The following is a 27,802-nucleotide window of genomic DNA, read 5'->3' on the forward strand; positions in this document are numbered from 1 at the left end:
TGGAGCTATGAACTTGGATCCCAAGATCTCACTGTTCAGCAACACTATTAAGGGTCTTGCCCTCTACAGTGAACTGTCTTCTCGTATTTGCCCTACCAAAGTGTAACACCTCATATTTATCTGGGTTAAACTCCATCTGCCATTTCTCAGCCTGTATCTGCAACTGATCTATATCGTGCTGTATTCTTTGCCAGTCTTCTACACTATCCACAACTCCACCAATCGTGGTATCATCTGTAAACTTACTAACCCACTTATCTACATTTTCATCTAGATCATTTATATGAGTTACAAACAGTAGAGGTCCCAGTAGAGCTCTACTAATTACAGACATCCAGCACAAATAAGTCCCTTCAACTACTACCCTCTGTCTTCTAAGCAAAAGCCAGTTCTGAATTCAAATAGCCAATTCGCCACGGACCCCATGCATCTTAATCTTCTGATTTGCTTCCCATGAGGGACTTTGTCAAATGCCTTACTTAAGTCCATGTAGACATCATCCACTGCCCTACCCTCATCAATCTCTCCTCACCTTGTCAAAAAACTCAATCGAGTTGGTAAGACACGAACTACCACCCATGCTGGGTTTCCCTAATTAGGCCATGGGTTTCCAAATGCTCATATATTCTATACCTTAGAATTTTCTCCAGCAATTTCCCTACAACTGACATGAGACTCACCAGTCCATAGTTCCCAGGATTTTCCCCTGTTCCCTTCTTAAATAGAAGTACAACATTAGCCACTCGCCAGCCCTCTGGGACTTCTCCTGTGGCTACAGAGGACACAAAGATACTGGTCAAGGGCTCAGCAATCTCATCTCTTACTTCCTTCAATAACCTAAAGTAAATCCCATCAGGCCCTGGTTTTCCTCCTCCTTGACCTCTAAACACCCCGACATATTTATACACTCAGCACTCCTGCTCCTCCATATCCTTTTCCTTGGTAAATACTGAAGCAAACTACTCACTACCTCACTTGAGTGGTCCTACCCTCTCCCTACTCATCCTCTTGCTCTTGATGTATGTATAGGATGTCTTGGGATTAATCTCAATCTCACTTGCCAATTACTTTTCATGGCCCCTCCTCCTTCTGGCTTTCCTAATTCCCTTCTTTAGTTCTTATCTGACTTCTTTATACTCCTCATGTCCTTCGTTTGATCCCAACTTCCAAAGCTTTACATACTTCTCCTTTTTCTTCTTCAATAAATTAATCACCTCTCTGGGCATCAACTGAACAACTGAAGCCATAATCAGATCTTTCATAGAAACATAGAAAATAGGTGCAGGAGTAGGCCATTCGGCCCTTCGAGCCTGCACCGCCATTCAGTATGATCATGGCTGATCATCCAACTCAGAACTCTGTACCAGCCTTCCCTCCATACCCCCTGATCCCTTTAGCCACAAGGGCCATATCTAACTCCCTACTTTCATGATCCAATCAAATGAACAGCAGGCTTGGTGGTGGGGCACATGGAACCTTCCTTGCTGTGCAAAACATTTGCAGTGCAATACCTTGAGTAGACCAAGCCCTCGTGCCGTGGTGTCACTTGTTGCAGCTGACCAGGGGAAGAGACACTAAAGGTGGTGTGGGGTGGAGCACAGCACTGAAATACATGCTGGGTTGAGAACTGGCCCCTCCCATTGGTGCTGCTCTCCAGCATTTGGTCCTGGGAAGACAAGTTGTTAGACTACATAATGTAGGTTCCTCAGAAATGGAAACTATATTGATTAATAGATTTAGGGTACTGTCACCATGTGGATGGCAAGGAAAATAAGGTAGTGTATAACAGGATCATCACTGATTAACGACTGCTGAGAAAGCATGAGGTTGGGGCTGTTTGTAGATGAAGGTGGAAGAAAATTAAAATATAACCATTTCAAAGTTTTTGAACAATCACATTCAGAAATGATGAGTGGAATTATACTTTTTATCATGCTTGAATGTCACGAAAATTTGTCAAAATATCCAGGGTTTAGTTATTTTGAGGAGAACAATTCACAGAATAGAACTGAATACACTGCAAGACAAAGCATCCTGGCTCCAGAAAGTGGAAAGAATTGCATTTGTTTTGTGGTTGAAACTTTTGCGTGCTTCAGTTACCTTTATGTTCACCTTGAAAACATGTCTTGTCACATGAGTAAACTAATTTCCATGACCAAATAGGAAGCACGCTTGATTTATTCATCAACATCTTAATAAGGATTACTATTCCATTTTGGTAATGTAAAATCGCTTAGATTGGTGTCAATGCCTAGATTCCTAGGGTAAAACTGTTGGTAGGAAAATAGTCTATCTGATTTGGATAAGGAATTAAATGTACGCACAGCAAAAAAAACTGATGTTTCAATTTGGAAAAATCTAAATGGAAAGACCAACATTCTCTTCAACGCCACAGTGTAAGTCAGAGAACTTCCATTTAAATTATTTTTTCTTATCTATAAAATAGTAAGTTTTGAAGTAGCAAGGGGAAAAATAAGGTAATAGAGAAAAGGCGTCAAGGAGCAAATCTTGAAAACAAATCACTTGCCTTTCTGGTAAACCTTCATCTGGCTGATTTAAGTAGTAACGGATGAAAAATCGCTCTGCATCTATCCTTTCTCCTGCAACTTTACTCCCATTTAATAGAATAATAGATGGTAACCTGTTGAGAAAAATGAAATGAAAGTCTTTCTTCAAATTGGTTTTGATGAATTAATATACCATCAGAAAAAACAGATGACCTTGCTCCAAAATTAAACGATTTATAATAAAAAGGAATTGAAATTATTCTCTTCTTAATAAACTTGAGCTCATCCGAAATTTTGCCTTTTATCTTTTCTTTTACTAAGTCCCATTTCCGAATCAGCCATTGTGTCTGATCTACATTAGTTCCTGTTCTGGGAATGCTCATGCTTAAAATTTTTCATCCTTGATTTCAAATTTGCCCATTCTCTAACCTACTCTGCCATTACAATTCTCAGGTCTTTGCACTTTTCCAAGTCCAATTTTCATGATTCCAGCTTTAATCACCTCATTACTGGTAGCCATGCCTTCAGTTGCTCTGAAACTCTCTACCTGGAGGGGCCAGGGTTTTCTACCTCAAGGTTAGTTCTTAAAACCTGCATGTTTCATCAGGCTGTTGGTTATCTGTCAACATAAATCTGGCAGCTTTGCTCACATGTTGTTAGATAATACTCCTGTGAAGCAGCTTGTGTAATTTTATAATGCAGAAGGCATTGTATAAGTGTATGCTGCTGCTGCATAATTCTTCAAAGATGAATCAGAAGGCGGCTTAACGAATTAAGGAAAATGAAGGTGACAAAGCTAGCAGGAACATAGGATGATTGCTCTGTAAAGAGGCAGAATACAGACTGCTGGTCAATTTGTTGCTGGATGATTTTAAAGATAAACAGACATGCTCTTCTGAGCTTCCAATCATCTCAATGCATTTTATAGTCAGTAATGTGATAATGATCAGACAAGTTAAGCAATGCTAATTGATGAATAAATACTGGCCAGAATACCAGGTCAATTCCTCCGCCCTTCTGAAAAATAATGCCATGGAAACTTTTGCAATGACTTGATAGAGCAAATGGGCAGTGGTTTAGCCATAATCCACCACATCTCTGACAATGCAGCACTCCTCAGTACTGACTGAAGAGGCCACCTAATTTTTGTGTTCAATTCTTTGAAGTGAATTTCAAATACCATCGCCTGATCCACTAGAAAAGGTGCTACCCATGGAGCCACTGCTGAGATGTGCTATAGATCATCATGACATACTGTAGAACTGTAGCATTTTTTGCTCAGATGTACATAGATAAATGATATGTGAAAGTAAAGTACAGGAGGGGAAAGGCAGAATTTACATTTAACACCTGATAGGACTGAAAAATGACACTGACAATTGTAAACTACAAATTACGTGTTCGGCTCTGAATTACAGAAGCAAAGCAAATTTTAAGATGCTCAAAATGAAACTGCACTGATCCCCAACATGGTTAACAGACATAACAGCCAAACATTTAGAAAGAACTAAACACTGCAAGATTGGATAGGGGCAGCCACAACAAAATAAACACCTCTCACCCAAAGCAGCATACTACCAGCCTAATACATACTTTCCTTTGCAGTTGACATCAAAGGAGTATCCTCCATATACCAAGCAGAATACAAAATTTGCCACATATTTTCCCGGCATTCATGATGAATAAACTCTTCTCAGGCTTCCATCCAGGTACAGGTACCGATTTTAACCAATGTTTCAAAGACAAACTCTGCAATCTTTGTCAGGGATGATGCTTGGACATGTCTAGTCAGGTGGTTAGGTCTCCTGGTTTTTCCATCGGCCCTTTTATGGGCCCGATTGGTTTTCTTCCCTCAGAAAGGTAGCGTCCATTATTAAAAGCCTCCAGCACCCAGGGCATGCCCTTTTCTCACTGTTACCATCAGGTAGGAGATACAGAAGCCTGAAGGCACACACTCAGCAATTCAGGAACAGCTTCTTCCCCTCTGCCATCTGATTCTTGAATGGACTTTGAAGCTTTGGACACTACCTCACTTTCTGTTTCTTTGCACATTTTTTAATAATCCATTCAATATACGCAATTGATTTACTTGTTTATTTATTTATTTTCTCTCTCTCTCTGCTAGATTACATATTGCATTGAACTGCTGCTGCTAAGTTAACAAATTTCACGTTACATGCCAGTGATAATAAACTTGATTCTGATTGTAGGCATTCTGTAGGAACGTTGTGCGTAATCGTCTTATTTCCTCGTGGAGACTCTCCGGGTCCTAAATAGTTCACGCAGGGTTAATCAAAGTAGGAAAAACCGCTCTACTTTGGGAGGTGTAATGGTGGCTGTTATTGTTGAGGTATAATGGCCCTTAAAAGAGAGAAACCAGGAAACCTAACAATGAGGAGGAACCTGTCGCTACCACCTGTCTTTCCTATTTTTCCACGGTTTCTGGAAGGATCGCCAGGATGCTGAAGAAATACCAGATTAATACCATCCACAAACCCGTAAGGAAGCTCAAATCACAGCCTTTGTGGGTCAAAGATGACCTGGGACTCAGGTCGGCTGGCGTTTACAAGATTCCCTGTGAATGCGGAGCTGTGTATATTGGCTAGACGAGATGCATGTTGGAAACTTGCATCAAGACCACAGGTGATGTATCCAGTTTGGTTACCTGGAGAAATCAGTGGTAGCAGAACATTGCATTCACAATGGTCATTGGATTGACTTTGACAGCACAAAACTACTGTGCCACACCAATGGCTTTTGGGGCTGCCTGTGAAGGAAGCCACTGAAATAAAACTAGAGGAAAAGAATTTTAACAAAGACAAAGGTCTCGCTCTAAGAAAGAACTGGAATTAGATTGTAAACAAGGTGGGACAGTGGAAACCTGAGTGGATGAGGACTAACCAATCAGGAGGTACAGACAATGGGGATATAAATACCACTGGACTAGACATGCCCCAGAATCATCCCTGATGAAGAGTTTGTCATCAAAATTTTGGTTAAAATTGATGCCTGTACCAAGCTGAAAGCCCAAGAAGAGTTTATTCATTGCCACATAAGTGTTTCCACACCCGCAGGCACATGTACCACACCAATGATCCGAAGCATACTCTCCAGATTGATTACCTAGCTATGACAAGCTTGCGTCGTTCCTCCTCAGAATAATTCTGCAGTAATGGAATTCCCAGAAGTCTCACTTCCTCCAGTTTAGGAAATGCTTTGAGTTTATCGATATCATCCCATGAGCTTAGTCCTATTAGATAACAGTGCTTTATTAGTACTAGCAATTAACTTTTACTTATAATATAACTACACTTTAAAACTGATCTGAAATTGACTCATGGCAAGAAAAGAAAAAACTATATACAGTGGCATGCAAAATTTTGGGCAACCCTGGTCAAAATTTCTGTTAATCTGAATAGCTAAGAGTAAAAGATGAACTGATTTCCAAAAAGGCATGAAGTTAAAGATGACACATTTCTTTAATATTTTAAGCAAGAAAACTTTTTTATTTCCATCTTTTACAGTTTCAAACAAAGCAAAAATTTGGGCACCCTGCATGGCAGTACTTAGTAACACCCCCTTTGGCAAGTATCACAGCTTGTAAACGCTTTTTGTAGCCAGCTAAGAGTCTTTCAATTCTTGTTTGGGGGATTTTTGTCCATTCTTCCTTGCAAAAAGGCTTCTAGTTCTGTGAAATTCTTGGGCCATCTTGAGGTCTAACGACAGATTCTCTATAATATTTACGCCAGGGGACTGTGAGGGCCATGGCAAAACCTTCAGCTTGTGCCTCTTGAGATAGTCCATCGTGGATTTTGAGATGTGTTTAGGATCATTATCCTGATGTAGACGCCATCCTCTTTTCATCTTTGGCTTTTTTTTTTTTACAGACGGTGTGATGTTTACTTCCAGAATCTGCTGGTATTTAATTGAATTCATTCTTCCCACTACCAGTAAATGTTCCCTGTGCCAAAGAGAGAGCTGTCTCTATTTCCTGAGGAGACTGACGTCCTTTAACATCTGCCAGATGATGCTGAGGATGTTCTACGAGTCTGTGGTGGCCAGTGCTATCATGTTTGCTGTTGTGTGCTGGGGCAGCAGGCTGAGGGTAGCAGACACCAACAGAATCAACAAACTCATTCGTAAGGCCAGTGATGTTGTGGGGATGGAACTAGACTCTCTGACGGTGGTGTCTGAAAAGAGGATGCTGTCCAAGTTGCATGCCATCTTGGACAATGTCTCCCATCCACTACATAATGTACTGGTTGGGCACAGGAGTACATTCAGCCAGAGACTCATTCCACTGAGATGCAACACAGAGCATCATAGGAAGTCATTCCTGCCTGTGACTATCAAACTTTACAACTCCTCCCTTGGAGGGTCAGACACCCTGAGCCAATAGGCTGGTCCTGGACTTATTTCCTGGCATAATTTACATATTACTATTTAAGGTTTTATTACTATGTAGCTATTTATGGTGCAACTGTAATGAAAACCAATTTCCCCCGGGATCAATAATGTATGACCATGACTATGGCTGCAACACAAGCCCAAAGCATAATTGATCCACCCCCATGCTTAACAGTTGGAGAGGGGTTCTTTTCATGAAATTCTGCACCCATTCTTCTCCAAACATACCTTTGCTCATTGCGGCCAAACAGTTCTATTCAAAAGATTCAAAGGAACATCTGGGCAAGCCTGATGCGTTTTGGAAACAAGTCCTGTGGACTGATGAAGTTAAAATAAAACATTTTGGCCGCAATGAGCAAAGGTATGTTTGGAAAAAAAAAAAAGGGTGCTGAACTTCATGAAAAGAGCACCTCTCCAACTGTTAGGCACAGGGGTGGAGCGATCATGCTTTGGGCTTGTGTTGCAGCCAGTGGCACAGGGAACATTTACTGGTAGAGGGACAAATGAATTCAATTAAATACCAGCAAGTTCTGGAAACAAACATCACACCGTCTGTAAAAAAGCTGAAGGTGAAAAGAGGATGGCTTCTACGTCAGGATAAAGATCATAAACACACCTCAAAATCTACAATGGACTACCTCAAGAGGAGCAAGCTGAAGGTTTTGCCATGGCCCTCACAGTCCCCGACCTAAACATCACAGAAAATCTGTGGATAGACATCAAAAGAGCAGTGCATGCAAGACGGCCCAAGAATCTCACTGAACTAGAAGCCTTTTCCAAGGAAGAATGGGCGAAAATCCCCCAAACAAGAATTGAAAGACTCTTAGCTGGCTACAAAAAGCGTTTACAAGCTGTGATACTTGCCAAAGGGGGTGTTACTAAGTACTGCCATGCAGGGTGCCCAAACTTTTGCTTCGGGCCCTTTCCCTCTTTTGTTATTTTGAAACTGTAAAAGATGGAAATAAAAGAAGTTTTCTTGCTTAAAATTTTAAAGTAATGTGTCATCTTTAACTTTATGCCTTTTGGAAATCAGTTCATCTTTTACTCGCTTAGCTATTCACAGTAACAGAAATTTTGACTGGGGTACCCAAACTTTTGCATGCCACTATTATTTATTTATTTATTTAGTGATACAGCATGAAATAGCCCTTCCACCCCTTTGAGCCACTCCACCCCAGCAACTCCCCACAATCACGATTAACCCAAACCTAATCACAAGACAATTTACAATGACCAATTAACCTACTCGATGCGTCTTTGGACCGTGGGAGGAAATCAATGGACCCAGAAAAAGCCCACGCATTCCATGGGGAGGGCATACAGAGACTCCTTGAACTCCGAATTTAACTCCGGAATGCCCTGAACTGTAATAGCGTTATGCTAACTGCTACACTACCATGGTGCCCATGGCCCATTTTGCCTAGACGTAATCAAAATAAAGAAAATATATTGAGGAAAATAATGTTTTGAAGGCAGATCTTTTGGATTGGATGAACTCCAGCCTAGAACATGAAAGAATTGGTATGGAAACTTCATATTAGTTGATCAAATTTTAAACAAAAACTCTTTAAAGATAAAAATTAAACTAAAAGTGCATGGAATTCAAGGTGACATAGGTTGGTAATTGGTTCTGAAAGAGAAAATTCTCCAATTAATGAACATTGCAAGTGGGGGTTATTTCAAAGGAACTATTAGCATCAACTTTTCACCAGAAATATTAATGACTTGGGAGATGTGAGAGCTGCATATACAAGGAAGCAGACAATTTTAGAGAGACAATAACTATGCAAATGTGAGCAGGAAGTTACAAAAAGACAAGGTGAATAGGAGCGAAGAATTGTGAAAATAGAGTTCAAAGTAGGCAAGGTTAAAGATTCAAAAAGATAAATCAGACTTGATCTGACAATGATTTTTGTACTGTAACATTCTGCACATGTTGAAATTAACTGGAAGAACACAGCGGGCTAGACAGACAGAGAGCAAGTCTAGAAATACTCAGTAGGTCAATCTTGAGCAAATAGCTAAAGAAATAACACAGCAGACAATAAAATATTATATGGTTATAATATTAAAAATGTATAAATTTAAGGATATACATCTTGTATACAGGTTTTTAGTGTGTCAAAGTGCCCCTGAGGAGACGTGTTATGAAGCAGGCAGCACTAAGGAAAGGTTATCGTGTACATTACTAGATAATCAAGAGACAGAAACCAGATTTTTTGGATGGATGGTATAAAGGGCTCAACGATTATACTGAGAATGCTGTTCACTTAAATCAATAGATCTAGATGTAGCCACAGAAAGCAGCTATTGAACTGGACAGATAAGTGAAAAAGGGCAAAAATTTACTTAAATTCTGAAGAAAAGAACAGTAAAAGGAAGTACAAACTAAAAAGATTAATTAAGGAAGTTGAGTGGTTGACAGTACAGATGGAAGAACTGATAAGGAGAAATGAAACTAATAAACTGATATAGGATGGTGCTGATTCTGGATGTATAAAGGGGGCATTTTATTTTTCACTTGCTGAGGATTAAAAGTTGCACTGTTTAGTGCCAGATACTACCATATCATTTTAAAACAGTTCAAGAAAATTACATTAGGACAGATCATTCCTATACCATAAAAACAAAAGTTTCTGCAGATCCTGGAAATCCAGACGAACAAACACAAAGCACTGGAGGAGCTCAGCAAGTCAGGCAGCATCTCTGAAGAGGAATAAATAGTTGATGTTTCAGACTGAGACCCACTCGCAGTGGTGCAGGTTCTATGAGCTCAATCACTTATGATCATATATACTACTCTCCTAAATTAACTACATAAACTTCTCAGAGGATAATCCATAGAATTTACTTTTCCAGGAAGATCAATAATTTTCTCAAGATGAGGTACTATTTTCAATAATGTTATAATAGATAAGACTTTATTGTTACCCCTGAAATAATCATTTTAGTCAATGGAAACTGTCCTTAAAAGACAAGGAGAAGAATGAGGCAATAATAAGATCTAGGGCTAAGAATGTCCAATCCAATATTTTGGAAGTCTGACAAGTTGACTCACAACATTGCGAGACACAGGAATGAAATTTTCAATAAATTTATGTGTAACACCCTGAGAAAGGTTTCACTGATGACACAAAGGTTGGGGGTGTTGTGGATAGTGTGGAGGGCTGTCAGAGGTTATAACGGGACATTGATAGGATGCAAAAATGGGCTGAGAAGTGGCAGATGGAGTTCAACCCGGATAAGTGTGAGGTGGTTCATTTTGGTAAGTCAAATATGATGGCAGAATATAGCATTAACAGCAAGACTCTTGGCAGTGTGGAGGGTCAGAAAGATCTTGGGGTCCGAGTCCATAGGACACTCAAAGCTGCTACACAGGTTGACTCTGTGGTTAAGAAGGCATACGGTGCATTGGCCTTCATCAATTGTGGGTGGGATTGAGTTTAAGAGCTGAGAGGTAATGTTGCAGCTATATAGGACCCTGGTCAGACCCCACTTGGAGTACTGTGCTCAGTTCTGGTCGCCTCACAACAGGAAGGATGTGGAAGCCATAGAAAGGGTGCAGAGGAGATTTATAAGGATGTTGCCTGGATTGGGGAACATGCCTTATGAGAATAGGTTGAGTGAACTCTGCCTTTTCTCCTTGGAGCGATGGAGGATGAGAGGTGACCTGATAGAGGTGTATAAGATAATGAGAGGCACTGATCGTGTGGATAGTCAGAGGCTTTTTCCCAGGGCTGAAATGGCTACCACGAGAGGGCATAGTTTTAAGGTGCTTGGGAGTAGGTACAGAGGAAATGTCGGGGTAAGTTTTAAATGCAGAGAGTGGTGAGTGTGTGGAATGGGCTGCTGGTGATGGTGGTGGAGGTGGAAACGATAGGATCTTTTGAGAGACTCCTGGACGGATACATGGAGCTTAGAAAAATAGAGGGCTATGGGTAAGCCTATGTAGTTCTAAGGTAAGGACATGTTCGGCACAGCTTTGTGGGCCGAATGGCCTGTATTGTGCTGTAGATTTTCTATGTTTCTGTAGAAGCAGTGTTTGAGTTATGGTTAGAAATAACGGGTTCTTTGGAATGTGAGCCATCCAATGAGGGGAGTGTGCTTTTGTGTTGTGTGCCTCACACCAGTGTGAGCTGCGTCCTTTGTTCAGCGGGAGATGAAGAGAGAAGAGGCTGGAGAGATCTGGTCATAGGATTCGACCCTGTGGGGGATCATGATTCGATGGAGCAAGGTGCAGGGGTCTACTGAGGATCAATGACTTCCAGAAGAGTTGAGCTCCAACTTGTGCACATTTGAATGTTTAATTACAATGGGCCCTTTTTGTTTTTTTCTTTCGTTTCTTTACTAATCCTTTAGTTAAGATTCATAAATATAATTCCTTTAATCGTATGCAGTGTGCTATCTGTTATTTCTTGACACTGAGTGGTAACAGGGTAGCAAATTACACAACATCCACACAAACTGGGGTTTGGGGTGAGAGAACATCTCAATCTCATGGGTTTGGCGGGACCGGAGTGTGTATTCCCTGGACTTATACAGCCAAGGATTCCAGCAGGGTTTCATATGCAAACTAGTTTGAATGTTTTCTAAAGTTTCCATTGACAAAAAAAAACTTTAATCAGTATTCTAAGCACAATGAAATAAAATATTCAAATCGCACTTCATACCTGAGTTATGAAGATTTATCGATCGCAGATTTTGGAAAAGTCGTGCCAAAGTTGCCTGTGAATCCATTATGCTGACTAGAGGGTTGTTCGCTAGGATTAATGTGTCCAGACCTGGGAACATCTGTCCAAGGTTGTGTATCTCTGCCCAGTCGGCAATATTATTGTCAGTAATATGTAGGAGTCGAAGTGATGGATAGGAACAGGGTGACAACAAAACTGCCGTGTAGTCGTTAAAGCACAGGAAGAGTTCCTCTAACCTGCATTTGAGGGGGAATAGGGGAAAGCAACAGAACATAAATAAGAATATAACAAAGAAAAACAAAACAAGGAATACACCAAAAAGGGAGTACACTTCAACACACACAAAATGCTGAAGGAACTCAGCAGGTCAGGTAGCATCTATGGAAATGAATGAACAGTTGACATTTCAGGCCGAGATCCTTCTTCAGCACTGAAAAGGAAGAGGGAAGATGCCAGAATAAAAAGGTGGGGGTAGATGAAGGAGGACTAGCTCGAAGGTGACAGTGAAGCCAGGAGCTGGGAAAGGTAAAGAGCAGGAGAAGGAGGAATCTGATAGGAGAGGTGAGTGGGCCATGGGAGAAAGCATAGGAAGGGCACCAGTAGGAGGTGATAGGTGAGGAGAAGAGGTAAGAGGCCAGAGTGGGGAACAGGAGGAGGAAAGGGGAGGGGAAAAATTACTGGAAGGAGAAATTGATATTCATGCCATCAAGTTGGAGGCTACCCAGATACAATATGAGGTGTTGCTCCTCCAGTATGAGAATTGCCTCATACTGGCAAAAGAGGAGGCCACAGACTGACATGTCAGAACAGGAATGGGGATAGGAATTAAAATGGTTGGCTACTGGGAAATTCCACTTTTGGCACATGGAGTTGAGGTGCTCGACAAAGCGGTCCCCCAATTTACATTGGGACTGACGAACGTACAGAACCCACATCGAAAGCACCGGATACAATAGACAACTCCAACAGATCCTCACTTGGAAAGACTGGGTCCCTGAATGGAGATAAGGGATGAGGTGAATGGGCAGGTATAGCACTTAGGGCACTTGCAGGGATAAGTGTGGGGAGGGACAAATGGACAAGAGAAACATGGAGGGAGCAATCTCTGTAGAAAGTGGTGGCGGGGGGGGGGAGGTAAAGATGTGCTTGGTGGTAAGATCCTGTTGAAGGTGGTGGAAGTTGCAGAGAATGTGTCGGATGCGGAGGCTCATAAGGTGGTAAGTAAAGACAAGGAGAATTCTAAGATGGGGTGAGCATGGATGTTCGGGAAATAGAGGAGATACGGGTAAGGGCAGCATCAATGGTGGATGAAGGGAAACCCCATTCTTTGATGGAGGAGGACATTTCTGATGTCCTGGAAAGGAAAGCCTCATCCTGAGAACTGATGCGGCAGACAAAGGAACTGAGAAAAGGGAATAATGTTTTTACAGAAGACAGGGTGGGAAGAGGTACAGTCAAAATAACCTAAGAGAAGACAGCATGCTCTAGTGATTTATTCATTAGTTAAAGAAGCCAGTATAACTGTTATGAATGGTCCTCAGAAAACTGGGATTTACACTAAATTTGTAACTCTCATTCATTTTACACATAATCTGAATTACATTCACATTTTTCATATCACGCCTGCAGGACATACATATAAACAAGCAGCTGATAAATTCTACCTCATTCGTTTGGAATCCTGAAATTCTTCTTTACACATGCAGGTATTTCATGCAGTAAAATCAAAAGCAAGGGTAGAAATGATGTAATGATAGATAAAAGGGCTTTTAGTTTTCTTATTTGGGTAATATTACATCAGAAATAGATTTTTACAAAATAGAATTTTTCTTTTAAGTGCTCATTTCACTTTATTTTGTATACAGTTATTAAAAACCTGCATTAAAAATATAACATATCTGGAAATAGGCTGTTGATGCTTATAGGAACAGGACAGCTTGGGGGTGCTATTGTAACCCATAGCAGGATATACACTATACAGGAACAAATTAACAAATTGCGGTGAAACACAAATAGATCAAAAGTACAGGCGCATGATAAATATCCTATATCACTGCAGTCAAAGTCATACAGATACATGAATTGGGCAAGGTCATGTTATACTTCTAAATCTAAGCAGTTATTCAAACAATTATACATCATGGGCCCTATCTGCATATAAAACCTGTAGAAACTCAATCATCCCCCTTTGCAGATCTTGGAGAATTAATTCTCCTTATTGCTTAAGAATTAGAACTGAAGAGTGGAAATTAGAGCAAGTGCTTGACTTAAAACAAATGTACTGCTCCACAAAGGGAAAAAAATCTGACAATGTGCAGTGCTAATCTCTCCAATACATTGCTCAAGCACCAGGTGCTTGTTATAGGAATCACTTATGCACCACATCGTAATATTGGAAGTGATCTGGGAACTCATCCACCTTCCAATTCAAGCTCGACATATATCATGGAGACATAGTGAAGAAGAGGAAAAGCAAACTGAACTGTTCCTTAAGACAAAATGTAAAAAGGCTGTCAGTTATATTACACCTGTCAGTTAGTATTCACTTTTTCTTAAAGACAATTGGAAGATTAAAATACCAAATGACTAAGAACACTCCATAAATCAAATTGATGATGGCATTTAATATCAAACTTGTTTACTCTCTGACTGAGGGAGCAGGCATTTTGTGAATAATTCAGCTAGGAGTTTATAGCTGACCAAAAGAAACATACTGTACAAGATGCTATTTCATCTTTAACATTCGTACGTAAGATTGTTAAGATTTGAAGTTTGAATGTAAGCTTGCTACCTTAACATGTCAGATGGGTAAGTCTTATTCGGTACCGTGAAGATTAACTGCCAGTCAAAGCTTTTATACATAACTCATTATTTACATATAACAATGATTTTCTAATTAATGTCCAGAAATAAAGGTAAAGGTAAGAAAGAGGAAAGTGGTAGCTCATAAGCATACTTCATGTTTTTACAAATACTGCATACACAGTAGATCATATTGTAGCATTCAGAGACTTCAATAAGCCTAGTTAGAAGCATTTCTTATATGCCGTAGTTACCTTTTTAAATACAACACTGACATCTAGTGGTGAAGTTCCATACTTCAAATGATTATCAACTATAAATAAGCAAACTTCAATTCAGAATCAGACCCAGTTTTAATATCCCTGGCATATATCGTGAAATTAGTTGTTTTCCAACTGAACCCTTATCAATAATTAAATAGAGAAAGAGAGCAGGGTGGAGGATAGTGGAAGCATGCAGGCAAGGCGAGAAGAGTACAGGTAGGGAACTGGTGATTGGCTGAGGGTAGATTAGAGGGCTGGAGGCTCTCTAATTCATATGTTAATAAAAAAATAAAAGCTGTTGCATCTAAATTCAGGCCAAAACATTACATTCCAGCGGGAAAATGAAAGTAACACAAAAACAAATGTTGGTTTAATGGAGGAGCAAAATAATAGTTAATTATTTAGTTGTTAACTTGACTCTTGAGTTAGAAAAGGAAGAAATTGTGATAATTGGGAGAGTAGCGGAAGGTACAAAGACAAAATGTACAGTAATTCAAAATTCCTACCCTGGTAACTCCTGCAGAAACGTGTGAATGGTTTCCCATGAAAGCTTGGTATTGTTGAGGACAAGTCTCTGTATTTTTGAGAAAGAGGCAGCACATGTTGAGTCTAACCTGGCCTCGGTCAGCGGATTCGAGGTGAGATTTAGAAAGGTCAGATTGGCGAGATTTGACACGATTTTACCGATCTGCAAATGAAAAAGGGAAGATTAGCAGAATCAGGTGTTAGAAGCATGAAGTGACCAGTAGCTAATTTATTGTAACTTAAATACATCCCATAATTTACCAATCCAAGAATGACTTGGACAGCTTCAAGCAACACTTCTTTTGCCATTGCTGCCTCCTTTGAGGATTGATGCTAATTGGCCCACAAAATCAGTAAAAAGGATAAAATACACATTGGTTCTGCACTTCTTGTTCATGCAGTGACTACCTACATTATAATAATGAATTGCACCCATTGGTTTCCTCTTTTTGGGGAGTTGTATTTTAGGCTTGCTAGATCAATCTGTAAAAAAAAGTGTTTTTCTTGCATAGATGTTTTAATTCCTCAGTCCAACCAAAACCTCATTCTTCTCAATTTCTGTTGTTCCACAGTTTAAGTTATTACCTTTATACTCTCTATCTCAACTTTCTTTTTAAAGTGGCACCTGTTCTTATCAAACTCTTCTCATGATCTCCATTCAATATGTGCATTTTCCACCCCTTCGATAACTTTAACGGTGCTCAGAGAAGCAAACTGTTAGCCAAAGTAATCACTGTCAACCTTTCTAAATGAATGCACCATGCTAATCCTAATTCCATAACAGATTCCTTCTCCACTGGCTCCTCTGTGGCACAGCCTGAACTGGCTTCTACTCTCAAGTTTCAGCAAGGCTGATACATATGTAGTATTTGGATCTGACTCCTCCACAGAATTAAGGAAATGTGTTTTAAAGCACCACCTTCATTGATAATATTTTCATTGATAATACATTAAAAGGTTAAATATTAGGAGCTTGTGAGCCTGCTATTCTCATGAAGTTGAAAAAAAAACTGCATCCCATTGTCTGGAACTCGTTTGTATCTTTGCAGGTTATAGCTCTTCAAGCGTGAATTCAAGGACTCTTTAGATGTGATGAGGGCAGTTGCCTCTTCTACTTTTTCAGGTAGTAAGTTGTAGATCCCGACCACCTTCAAGGTGAAGCCATGAGTACTCGTCCAAGTCCCTCTACCAATTTCCTCATGCTTGTCCCTTCTCCTGCAGGAAATAATCCTCCCTATTTACTTCATCTAGGTTTCATTACTTTATATTCCTTATTTATATTGACCCCAGTCTCCTCTGTTCCAAGGAAAACAATGCCAACTAATCCAATCTTTCCTGACAGTAAAAGTTTCCCAGTCAAAGCAATATCCATGAAAGCTCCCCTGCACCCCTACCAGTACAATCCTATCTTTCTGAGCTTCAGTACCATACTCAAGACATAGTCTAACCAGAGTTGCATATGATTCTAACTGGGCAAAGGGAGATGAATACAGGTTTCCCCTGCCATCCGAAGGTAGAGCGTTCCAATGAAACGGATCGTAAGCCGGAATGTCGTAAAGTGAAGAAGCAATTACCATTTATTAATATGGGAAAAATTTTTGAGCGTTTCCAGACCCAAAAAATAACCTACCAAATCATGCCAAATAACACATAAAACCTGAAATAACAGTAACATATAGTAAAAGCAGGAATGATATGATAAGTACACAGCCTATATAAAGTAGAAATACTTTTTGCAATCATTGAGGTACTGTTTAGCGCAGCAAAAATCTCACGCATGCACTCTCCGCAGAAGCACTCTCTCCAGTAACCTTTAAGCTATGATGCTGCCAAATCGTACCAAATAACAAACCATACTAAATAACACAAAAATACACAGCCCATATAAAGTAGAAATACTTCTCGCAATCATTGAAGCACAGTCTAGCGCAGTGAAAATCTCACGCATGCGCCCTCGGCGGAAGCACTGTGGGCGCAAGCGCTGTCAGCGGAAGCACTCTCTCCAGTAACCTTTAAGCTATGAGGTTGACAAATCATACTAAATAACAAATCATACTAAGTAACACAAAAATACACAACCTATATAAAGTAGAAACAATGTATGTACAGTGTAGTTTCACTTACGGGAATCGGGATGGTGTGCTAGGCTGAGTCGTTGGAAATTGGGGTGATGGGAGGTAGAGGAGACTGGGGTGTCATCTCCTCGTCGTCTGTTTCCAATAGGGCAGCCAGGTCATCATCTTCTATGTCTGCCTACCTCGATGTCGAAGGTCAAGGTTCGTCGTCTGCTGTGGCTGATGTTCAAGGCTTGAAAAACGACAGTATACTTGACTGCTGAGCCTCGTGCATTTTTTAGATCATACAGTTCTTTGTAAGCACTCAAAACATCCTGCAAACCTGCCCTAAACCTACCTGCCCTTTCAAAATTAAAGTCATACTTTTCTGCAATCATTGCAGCGCTGTCAATCACAGCAAAGGTCTCACGCAACTGCTTCACGTTCAGTCCCTGGACGACTTCATTTTCGCTACTGTGTTCGGTTTCAATTGTTATCCTTTCCTCTTGCAATTGCATCAGCTCTTCATCTGTCAATTCTTGGTTGTGGGATGCCAAAGCCTCTTCAACATCATCTTCGTCAACTTCCGCAAACCCAGCCTCCTTAGCCAAGCTCACTATTGTCGTATTTATTGTTGTTGGTTCGAAGCCTTTAAAATCGTTCACTGCTTCGGGACATAGTTTCCTCCAAACACCATTTCTCATCGAGACTGTTAGCCTATCGAGAGCATCTCCAAGTTGGCGATTGCCAGTTTTACATTGTAGTCTTTCCAAATCTCTCGCAAAGGTGCTTCGGAGGTGTCCTCTCTGTCAATAGCACTTACAATAAAACGGATATTTTGTGTATAGTAAGCCTTAATTGTGGTTATTAGGCCTTGATCACACGGCTGCAGCAACGATGTCGTATTCGGCGGTAAGGACGCAACACGAATATTACTGCCATACTCGGTAATGGCAGGCGGATGAGCAGCACAATTATCGACAATCATAAGACACCTATTACTGTATCGAAGTTATTTTCTCTACAGTATTTTTCAACAAAAGGACTAACGTACCTGCTCATGTACTCAGAAAAAAGCACTTGGGTGTTCCAACTGCTTGGATGTGAACGGAACACAACGGGAAGTGTTTTCTTATCAACGCCTTTAAGTGCCCTCGAATTTTCTGAATGGTACACTAGTAGAGGCTTAGTGGCATTAATAATAGGCATTAGGGTAAACCTGTCCTTCGATGCCTTGTGGCCCTTAGCCTGCTTTTCTTCTTTCAAAATAAATGTCTTACTCAGCAATTTTTTCCAATAAATTGCAGTTTCATCACAGTTAGACACTTGCTTATACGAATAACCACCTTCTGTAATTATTTTCTTCAGTTCTGCTGGGAACCTTTCAGCAGCTTCAGTTATCAGCCGAAGCACTCTCTCCAGCAAACGTTAAACTATGAAGCTGCCCTCGCCTCAGAAACCGATCAAACCACCCGTGACTACCTTTAAATTCCACTTTTGCACACTTTCATCACCATCGGCCAGTGCTTTCTGTTTCAGCTTATTAAAAAGACTGACTGATTTCTCCTTAAGTATAAGAAAACTTAACGGAACACCACGTTTTGTACACCCATCAATCCATTCAAGCAATAGACTTTCCATTTTATCCATTACTGGACGCCAACTAAGAGAGACCACTTTGCTACGAGAAGAACCAAGAGTAACATCGGCAGCTTTCAAGCATTTTTCTCTCTGCGTGTAAATAGTGCGAGTGGTGGATGCAGGCAAGTTCAGCGCGCGGACAATGTCCTTACTTCGTTTACCACGATCGAAGTGCTTAATTATGTCTAGTTTTACGCTAAGTGTAAGCCCTTACGAGCTCTTTTGGGCTTTTCTGATACCTTAGAACTCATCTTGCTAACAGATGCACAAAATAAATCGAGATAAAGTACGTGTTTAAGCAATGGCTGCTAGAATGCAGTTCCAGGGGAGGAGCTTGGCTGCTTGGGGCGCGCGCTGCCTTTTTTTTTTAAGCACGCCGCCATTTTTTGCGCGCTGCTTCTTTTGTAACAGTGAAAAAACGTTCTGTTAGCGAAAATAGGGTACTAATGTAGGTCTTTCGTAACAGTGAGGTTTCGTAAAGCGAACGTTCGAAAAGCGGGGGACACCTGTACTTTTGAACTACTGACATTTCAGTTTCTGAATTTTTAATTTTTCATGCTTTACAATTTTCCCTGTTTTTGGGGCTCCATTATGAAAAAAGGAGCCTGTGATTCACAAATAAAAATTCTCAGTTAAATTGATTAAAATCCTTGGTTGTAATATTCATTTATGTTAACAAAGGGTTGAGGGCTGAATACCTTTTCAAAGCACTGTAGTGGGGGAGTTTAGGACCAGAGGGCACAGCCTCAGAATACAAGGGCATCCCTTTAGAACACAGACATGAGGAGGAATTTCTTTAGCTGGAGAATAGTGAATGTATGGAATTCCTTGCCAGAGATGGTTATGCAGACCAAATCATTGGGAATATTTAAAGTAGAGGTTAATAGGTTGTTGATTAGTAAGGGTGTCAATGTTTAAAAGGAGAAGGCAAGAGAATGTGGTTGAGGGGGATAATTAATCAGCCACGATCGAATGGTGGAGCAGACTCGATGGCCCGAAAGGCCTAATTCTGCTCCTATGTCTTATGGTCAGATCATATAAACAGTATTCCATTTTCAAATCTCCCATCAACTATTGTTCTACACTATTTTCTTTTTTTTTTAAATTTTATTTTTATTTGGATAAGGAATTCACAAATATCATGTACTTTTTTCACACATATAACCTTTTCCATTTTTTTTATATGTATAAAACTATAATTATTTATACATTTTTAAGTACACATTGAGATGATATAAAAGAAAATTAGACACTTAAATAGATAATTATTTACTGTGGTAATTCTAATCTATTAGGCTAAGTAATGGTATTAGTTGTTAAGAAAAATGGTAATAATAGTTTCCATATAACTCTTCTGGACCATTTCCACTGGTCCAAAATGTTGTATGTAAGCCTATGTAACAACCATTGTAGGTGCTTATATCCTAATTTGTTCATGCTTGCTCCTGCCCGCAGACATAATTATCCAATCCCTATGTACTTATTTACTTAATTTTTTCATTTTTTATCCCTTTCCCAAATCTTTCCCTTTACTTGTGTTAATTCTCTATTTTCCAAAAGAAAACAAAAAAAAAAAAGATATTTAGACTAGGGGTGCTTACGTTAGCAATATTACTGTGTTGATGAGAAGAGCAGTATAAATCATTAGGAGAGTCATCTAAAGTCTGCTCGCATTGGGGTTATATATTCAATCCATTTATTCCAGATTTGATAAAATTTTTCTTTTTGAGTTCTCAGGGAGTAAGTCAACTTTTCCATTTTAAATATTTCCAAGATAATTTCGTGCCAATCTTCTAATGTAGGTTGTATTGGATTTAGCCACTTTCTAGTGATTGATTTCTTACTTGCCGCTAAGAGGGCCTGCAGCAACTTTATATCTTCCTTCTGTTCAAGAAACAATACATGCCCCAAATAGAGCGTCTCAGAGGTATCTGGGACCTAAGTACCTTAACTAATGTTCTATGAATACCTTCCCAATATAGACTTAATTTAGGGCAATCCCAGAAAATATGAAAATGATTTGCCTCCTTGGAGCCGCACCTTCTCCAACACGTCACGTTTGTATCTTTATATTTTTCCTGATAAGGGGTTTTGAAGTACCTTATAATGTTTTTCCAACAATGTTCTCTCCAAGTCAAAGAATTAGTCGAGGACCATTGAAAGCTGCAGATTTTCCCCCAAGCCTCCTCTGAAAGTACCAACCCCGCTTCTTTCTCCCACTTCTCTTTAATATACAGTGTATTTACATTTTTAGCATGGGAGAGTGCATTATATAATCAAGAAACTGATTTACTAGGTATTGAACTGCAAGCGCCGAATTCAGAATCTTGAAAAATCCTAATTCTACTGTTGATAGGTCTGTATATCTACAACTCTGGTTAACATAGTTTCGTACTTGAAGGTACCTAAAAAAGCCATTGTGTTCTAGGCCACGTTTGTCCTGCAGGATTTGGAAACTTTGTAATACTCTTTTATCTATAAATGAGAGGTAGGTTGTAAGACCTTTCTTTATCCATAGCTCAAATCTTTTATCTCCTCTGTTGGGAAGGAATTCGGTATCATATGCACACCATCTAAAGAGTTTTAACATGTTATTAATTCCACATGAATTAACCACCTTCTGCCATACTTTTAATATAAGATTTATCCAACTGTTTTTAGATTTTTCCAACTGGGCCATCAATCCTTTGTCAGCTATTGAGGCCTGTAGAGGAAAACTGTCAACCAATCCAAATTCTATTTCCTTCCATCTAGCCTTATATTCCGTATTACACCAATATAACAGAGGGGTTATCTGTGAGGCATAAAAATAATTTCTCAGGCAAGGAAGAACCATACCTCCTCCTTCCTTCCCTAACGGTATGGTGTTATATCGAATTCTAGGTTTCTTTCCTTGCCAAATGAAGCGAGAAATCCATTTGTCCCATTCCCTGAGTTGATTATCATCCACCTCCACCGGTAAAGTACAGAAAAGATACAATAACCGAGGAAGAATATTCATTTTTATAGTATTTATCCTTGAATTTAAACTTAAAAAGGGGATAAGATTCCATCTATGCATATCTGCTTTTATCTCTGAGATTAATGGCCCATAATTTACCTGTGACAGTGTTGAAAGATCCTTCGGCAGGGTTATTCCTAAATATTTTAATGATTTAGCTTCCCACTTAAGATCGTATGTATCCTGCAATTTTTTGGATGATGTATAATTTAGGGACATAACCTGTGTTTTCTTTACATTTATTTTATAACTCTACACTATTTTCTATTTACTTAATTTTGCATTCAATCCATTACTCCCCTTTAGTTCCAAGCAGCTTTTATTTTTTGACCAGCCTACCACATTGTCAAAATAATTTCCAACTTCAAGCAGACTGCAACAAATACATTGCCCTCAGTGGCTCTCCTTTTCACCTCTCTAAAAGCTCAATCAAGTTTGTCATAAAATAACTTCCCTTCACAAATTCATGCTGTCCTTGAATAATCTTAACTGAAAGTCTATACTGTTCCTCTGAATAGATTCCAATAAAGTTGCTCACCTCCAAAGTTAAACTAACTGGTCAGTTTATTTCTTTTTAACAAGGGAACATCAACATTCCTTCACAGCTTTGGTATCACACCTATAGTCACAGAGGATTGATAAATAGAGCAATTTTTCCTTGCTTTAAAAAAATAACCAGTATGTATCCACTTTTAACATACTGCTTGCTCTACTACTATGATATTTCACTCTCTTCCATCTTAACTAAAACACAATTGTCCTCCATTTTGAAGAGGATGACAGAGTACTCATTAAGAAAGTTACTACATTCTCCACCTCTGTATATAATCTCGACTATATACTTACTGTAGTTATCCCACTCGGATTTTCTTTGATTTCACTTCAGTATATTTTCATATCCTGCCTTTGCTTTCCGAATTTCCCTTCGGCACTTTCTGCAGTCCTAGGCTTGCTGTAGTATTAAGCTCCTAGTGCCTGTCATGAACTTTCTTTTTTGCCCTCCATGTTTTCTCTGAAATTAGAACTTTAACTCCAATTTTATCTCCGTCCTTTTCCATAACTGTGCTGAATTTAACTGAATTATGGATCAAAATAAAAATGTTTTCCTGCTGAAATTACCATTACCTGTCTAATTTCATTTCCCAAGTCTAAATCAAGAATAGTTTACTCTTATCAGAGAAATTATAGACCAGTGGGTCTTATATGACTAGTAGGTAAACTAATGGAGAAGATTCTTAGGGATAAGATTTACCTACATTTGAAAAAGCACAAGTTTAATTAAGGGTAGTTCGCATGGCTTTGCATGGGGCTGGTCATGGCTTATGAATTTGACTGTTCTTTTGGGGTAAGCTCATCAATCAAGCTTACTTTAGTAAGGTGTTTGCCAAAATCTTTCATGATATGTTGTTGCAGAAGATTAAGACACATCTGTAGCGAGTTGCAAAATGGATTCAAAATTGACCTGGTCACAGAAGACTGAGGGTATTGGTAAAGAGGTGCTTCTCAGACTGGAACACTCATTCTACAGCAATCAGTGATATCTATAAATGATTTTGATGAATAAATAGATAGGCTGATTAATAAGTTTGCAGATAGCACAAAAATTTGTGCATGGTGAAGATGATTGTCAAAGGATATAGCATGATATAGATCAGTTGAAGATATGGGTGGAGAAATGGCATATGAAGCATAATCTGGACAAGTGTGACATGTAATACTTTGGGAGGTCTAACGTAAGAGAAAATTATACAGAAAAAGGCAGGATCTTTAGGAGCACTGATTTACAGAGGGATCCTTGGCTCCAGAAAAGTGGCAACACAAGTAGATATGGTGATGAAGGCAGCATACAGCATGCTTACCTTTATCAGTGGCAGCATTAAATATAAAAGTTGGGAAATGATGCTGCAGCCATATAAAATTTTGGTTTGGCCATTTTGGAGTATTATGTGCAGTTCTGGTGACCTCATTACACGAAGTATGGGGAGGCTTTGGAGAAAACGCAGAAGTGATTCACCAGGATGTTGCCTGGAATAATGAACATTGGCTAACAGGAGGGATAGGACAAATTCTTGGACTCTGATTGTTTTCCATGGAGCATCTGAATTTAATGAGAGACCTGAAAGAGTACAACATTATGACAGTCTGATTATATTCACTCCCTTTCCCGGGTGGAAATGTCAATATGAGGGTGCAAATGTTTAAAGTGAGAAGGGGAAAGTTTAAAGGAGCCTTTCACGAAGAGTAATGGGAATCTTCTACTTGAGGATCAGTTGTGTGTGATGAAACAGATATTAATTTAGACACGAACATGTAAGAATGAAGGCATATGGATCATGTGCAGATGGGGTTATATTAATTTGGCATCAGGACGGGCACAGACATCATGGGCCGAACAGCCTATCCATGTGCCGTACTTTGTTCTATGAATCCCCAACTTCTTTTTTGAGACCAAGGCCCAGGTTTTCACTATACTATAATAAGTTGTTCTCATAACACCACAACTACTTAATTCCAATTTTATGCTTATGCCTGAAACTGTTGTGTATTCCCAGCACTTTGTTTTTATTTAAGGTTACATCCATTGTTCCAGACGCTGTCATTGCAGAGGTCAGATGCAGCATACATTCTACATTCTTCCTAAAGTCTCAGTGAAAATGTTCCAATTGACAACTCAGAATCAGAATCAGGTTTAATATCACTGACATACATCATGAAATTTGTTGTTTAATTGTCTATTCCTCTGCAGTGGGTCCTCCATATTAAACAGTAATGAAACCAGTTAGAATGCTTTTAAAGGTACAGCTGTAGAAATTTACTAGAGTTTTTGGTGACATACCAAATCTCAAGCTAAAAATATAGCACACTATTGTGCCTTTTTTAGTAATTGCATCAATAGGGTGGGCCCAGGATAGATTCTCAGAGATGTTGACAACTAGTAATTTGAAACTGCTCACCCTTTCCACTGCTGATCCCCTTGATGAGGACTGGTGTGTGTTCACTCAACTTTCCCATCCAGAAGCCCACAATTAATTCCTTGGTCTTACTGACTTTGGGTGCGAAGTTGTTGTTGCAATGACGCTTAAATGACAATTGTGTACAATATTCAAATCTCAGTGAGATGCAAGGATGTAGTCTGGTTCCCAGCAAATGGGAAACTTCTGCAAAGGGCTACTAATTTGTCCAGTGAACACTGATTGTTGAATTCCTACAGGCAAGGGCTGAACTTGCTCACGATTGCACTTCCCCTTTTACTGAGATACTGAATGGAATCGGTGGCACGGTAGCACTATGCTTTACCGTGCAGGCGTCCCTGATCCAGCTCCCATTACTGTCTTTGTATGTTCTCCCTGTAACCGTGTGGTTTTCCTCCCACATTCCAAAGACAGATCAGATGGTAGGTTAATTGGTCATTGTAAATTGTCTCACGATTAGTCTAGGATTAAACTGGGGGATTGCTGGACAGCCTGGCTCGAAGGGATGGAAGGGCCTATTCCACACTGTATCTCAATCAATCAATCAATAAATAAATAAAAGAAAATGGAACTTCCATTTTAGTTCTGATTATTGGAATAGGATTCTCAGATTCCTTCTCATCCCAAATTGTTCTAAACATTATCAGATTTTTCTCTCCCAGGAAGTCACTTGGAGAGCGAGACATGCAACATTTAAACTTTATGGGATAAGTTATGAGGACGGCAGGGTCTTTACTTGCATTCCATTGGTTGGGAGTCAAAGCAAAACAAAGGAAGACTGGATGTCAATGCCAAGACACTGATCCAAAAACTCCAAGCTGTGTGAAGGGCTCAAAAACATCAGTAATCTAATGATGACCTTTTCTCCTTGTCAGGAATGGGGACATTTTCTTATGTTTGCAGTGTTCAATTCTATTCACAACTCTAATTAATGAATCAATACGTGCCTCCGTCAAGCAAGATCTGGCATAAACTGTTAACCAGCAAATAACATTCATCCCACAAGTGTCAGCAATCACCAGTCCAACAAATGAGAAAAACCATTTCCCCAGGACATTTAGCTGCGTCGCCAGCAAGTTCCACAAAGGGTGCTACAGTAGCATAGCGGTTAGTACAATGCTATTACAGCTCGGGGGCGTTGAGAGTTCCGTGTTCAATTCTGTCGCCATCTGTAAGAAGCTTGTACTGTATGTCCTCCATGTGAATGCAGGGGCTTCCTCTGGGTGCTCCGGTTTCCTCCCACATTCCGAAGCTGTACCAGTTAATAGGTTAATTGGTCATTGCAAATTGTCCTGTGAGTAGGCTAAGGTTAAATAGATGGGTTGCTGGGAGGTGCGGCTTGTTGTCTCTAAATGAATAAATAATCAACAACGTCCCGAGGTGACCACTGACCGGAGACCCAAATGGACTAGTCACATGAATACTTCAACTGCACTAACAGATTAGGAACTGGGTATGCTATGACTCATCTCCCAACTCACAAGCATTTCCACTGCCTACAAAGTATCTCTGGAAAATTATGGTATACTTTTCTTTTGGTTGAAAAAGTATAGCCCAAAAAAGATAAAACAGCATTCAGGGCAAAGCTGTCTGTCTGATTAACGGGCCACCATCAATCACTGTAAATATTTACTCCTTTCATCACCCAGATACTGAAAGGAACAGAATTAAATGGGACAAAATACACCAGTGTCTCGTCTCATCTCTCTGCCTCTTCAACTGCACTCCAAAACTGGCAAGCTTTACCACCTGGGAGAGCAGACCTTTCATTATGGTTACTATTAAATTTACACATTATTCTAACTTGAAATATGATGTGTGTGTTACCTTAGAAATATATTGTCCTTTATTTAAAAATCCTGAAACACTCCACCCAATATAATTAAAAAAAAGAACCTCCCTCAGTGGTTCAAGGTATCTGCTTATCACTATCTGCTCAATGCCAATTAGCAAGGTTGATAATTAGTGTCTTACGAGTAATGAAGTGTGCAGTAAAAGAATAAAAAATGCTAACTATTTTCATGCACTATCACTATACTCATTCAATTACAAGCTCTTCTCCTTTATGCTCAGTCACTAAGAGAGCATTTGCTATCAGATTTTACCTCACAGTGTCAATTTGCAATTAAGAGGATTAGCAATGAGACATATATTTAAATAATACACAAAGTATTCAGAGGGCCTATGTATTTAAAAAAAGAAAATATCCAGGTCATGGGGAAAAATGGGGGAGTGGAGCAAATATGATATAGTGACAAAGGTTTAACCGGCAGAAAGTCCTTGTTCTGTGTTGCATGATTATACTGTCAAGCTGCACAGTAAGAACACTTTACCTCAGCATACGTGGAGCACAGACTTTTTATTGATCCCTACCAAGTTGGTGACTAACATGGGAAGCAATTAGAAAATGTTACTGGGCTCATTGAAACTAGCTAAGATGTTCTACAGGATATGGATAATGTGATGCTAAAAATGATGAGAGTGCTTCAGTCAAGCAGCAATGATTATGAATGACAGATGTCCATGGAGGCTTCTCAAGACCACAGACCATTATTTGGGGCATTACTTTATTATAGGGCTGAATCTTGAATTTATTATCCAGATCACTGGACATTATGGTATTTATTGAGCACAGAAAATTAAAACACATCTGAAAAATATGGTATGTTTGATTTATTTCATATTAGAGTTTCATAAACTTGTTATTCTTACACAAGGATAGCAATATAACAGGAACATTATAATTAAGTGCATGTAGAAATCTGTTCCTTCCTTCATTTGTGTTGCAAAATTCAATTTCAAATGTGAAACAATATTTTAGAGTTGGGATAGAGACAGAAAAAACTGAGTAACAATCCAAAATCAGGTCACTCACTGGAAGAAATCTAATAATGAAAGATCATTGATCAAAATGTTAACTCTCTCTCTGGAGATATTTG

General features: G+C 39.5%; 1 protein-coding gene and 1 long non-coding RNA gene across 3 annotated transcripts in view; one reads left to right on the forward strand and one right to left on the reverse strand.

The window, feature by feature from the left end:
• The window catches only part of LOC140185072 (tubulin-specific chaperone cofactor E-like protein), a 140,307-nt gene that overhangs the window by 92,458 nt on the left and 20,047 nt on the right, over nt 1-27,802 (reverse strand). Inside the window, exons 4-7 of one of the 2 annotated variants that reach the window (XM_072238312.1) lie at nt 15,177-15,358; nt 11,585-11,841; nt 5,631-5,757; nt 2,528-2,641 (exon numbers count right to left, since the gene is read on the reverse strand). The exons of the other annotated variant lie outside the window; for it this stretch is intronic. Of the exons in view, the coding sequence (XP_072094413.1) occupies nt 2,528-2,641; nt 5,631-5,757; nt 11,585-11,841; nt 15,177-15,358 (680 nt within the window). The remainder of the gene's footprint in view (nt 1-2,527; nt 2,642-5,630; nt 5,758-11,584; nt 11,842-15,176; nt 15,359-27,802) is intronic. 2 annotated transcript variants of the gene reach the window in all.
• Nucleotides 1-27,802, forward strand: part of LOC140185075 (uncharacterized) — a 37,609-nt gene that overhangs the window by 3,967 nt on the left and 5,840 nt on the right. The gene's annotated exons all lie outside the window — the stretch shown is intronic.

Source organism: Mobula birostris, chromosome 20 (assembly GCF_030028105.1).
Source record: "Mobula birostris isolate sMobBir1 chromosome 20, sMobBir1.hap1, whole genome shotgun sequence".
In the NCBI taxonomy this organism is placed as follows: domain Eukaryota; kingdom Metazoa; phylum Chordata; class Chondrichthyes; order Myliobatiformes; family Myliobatidae; genus Mobula; species Mobula birostris.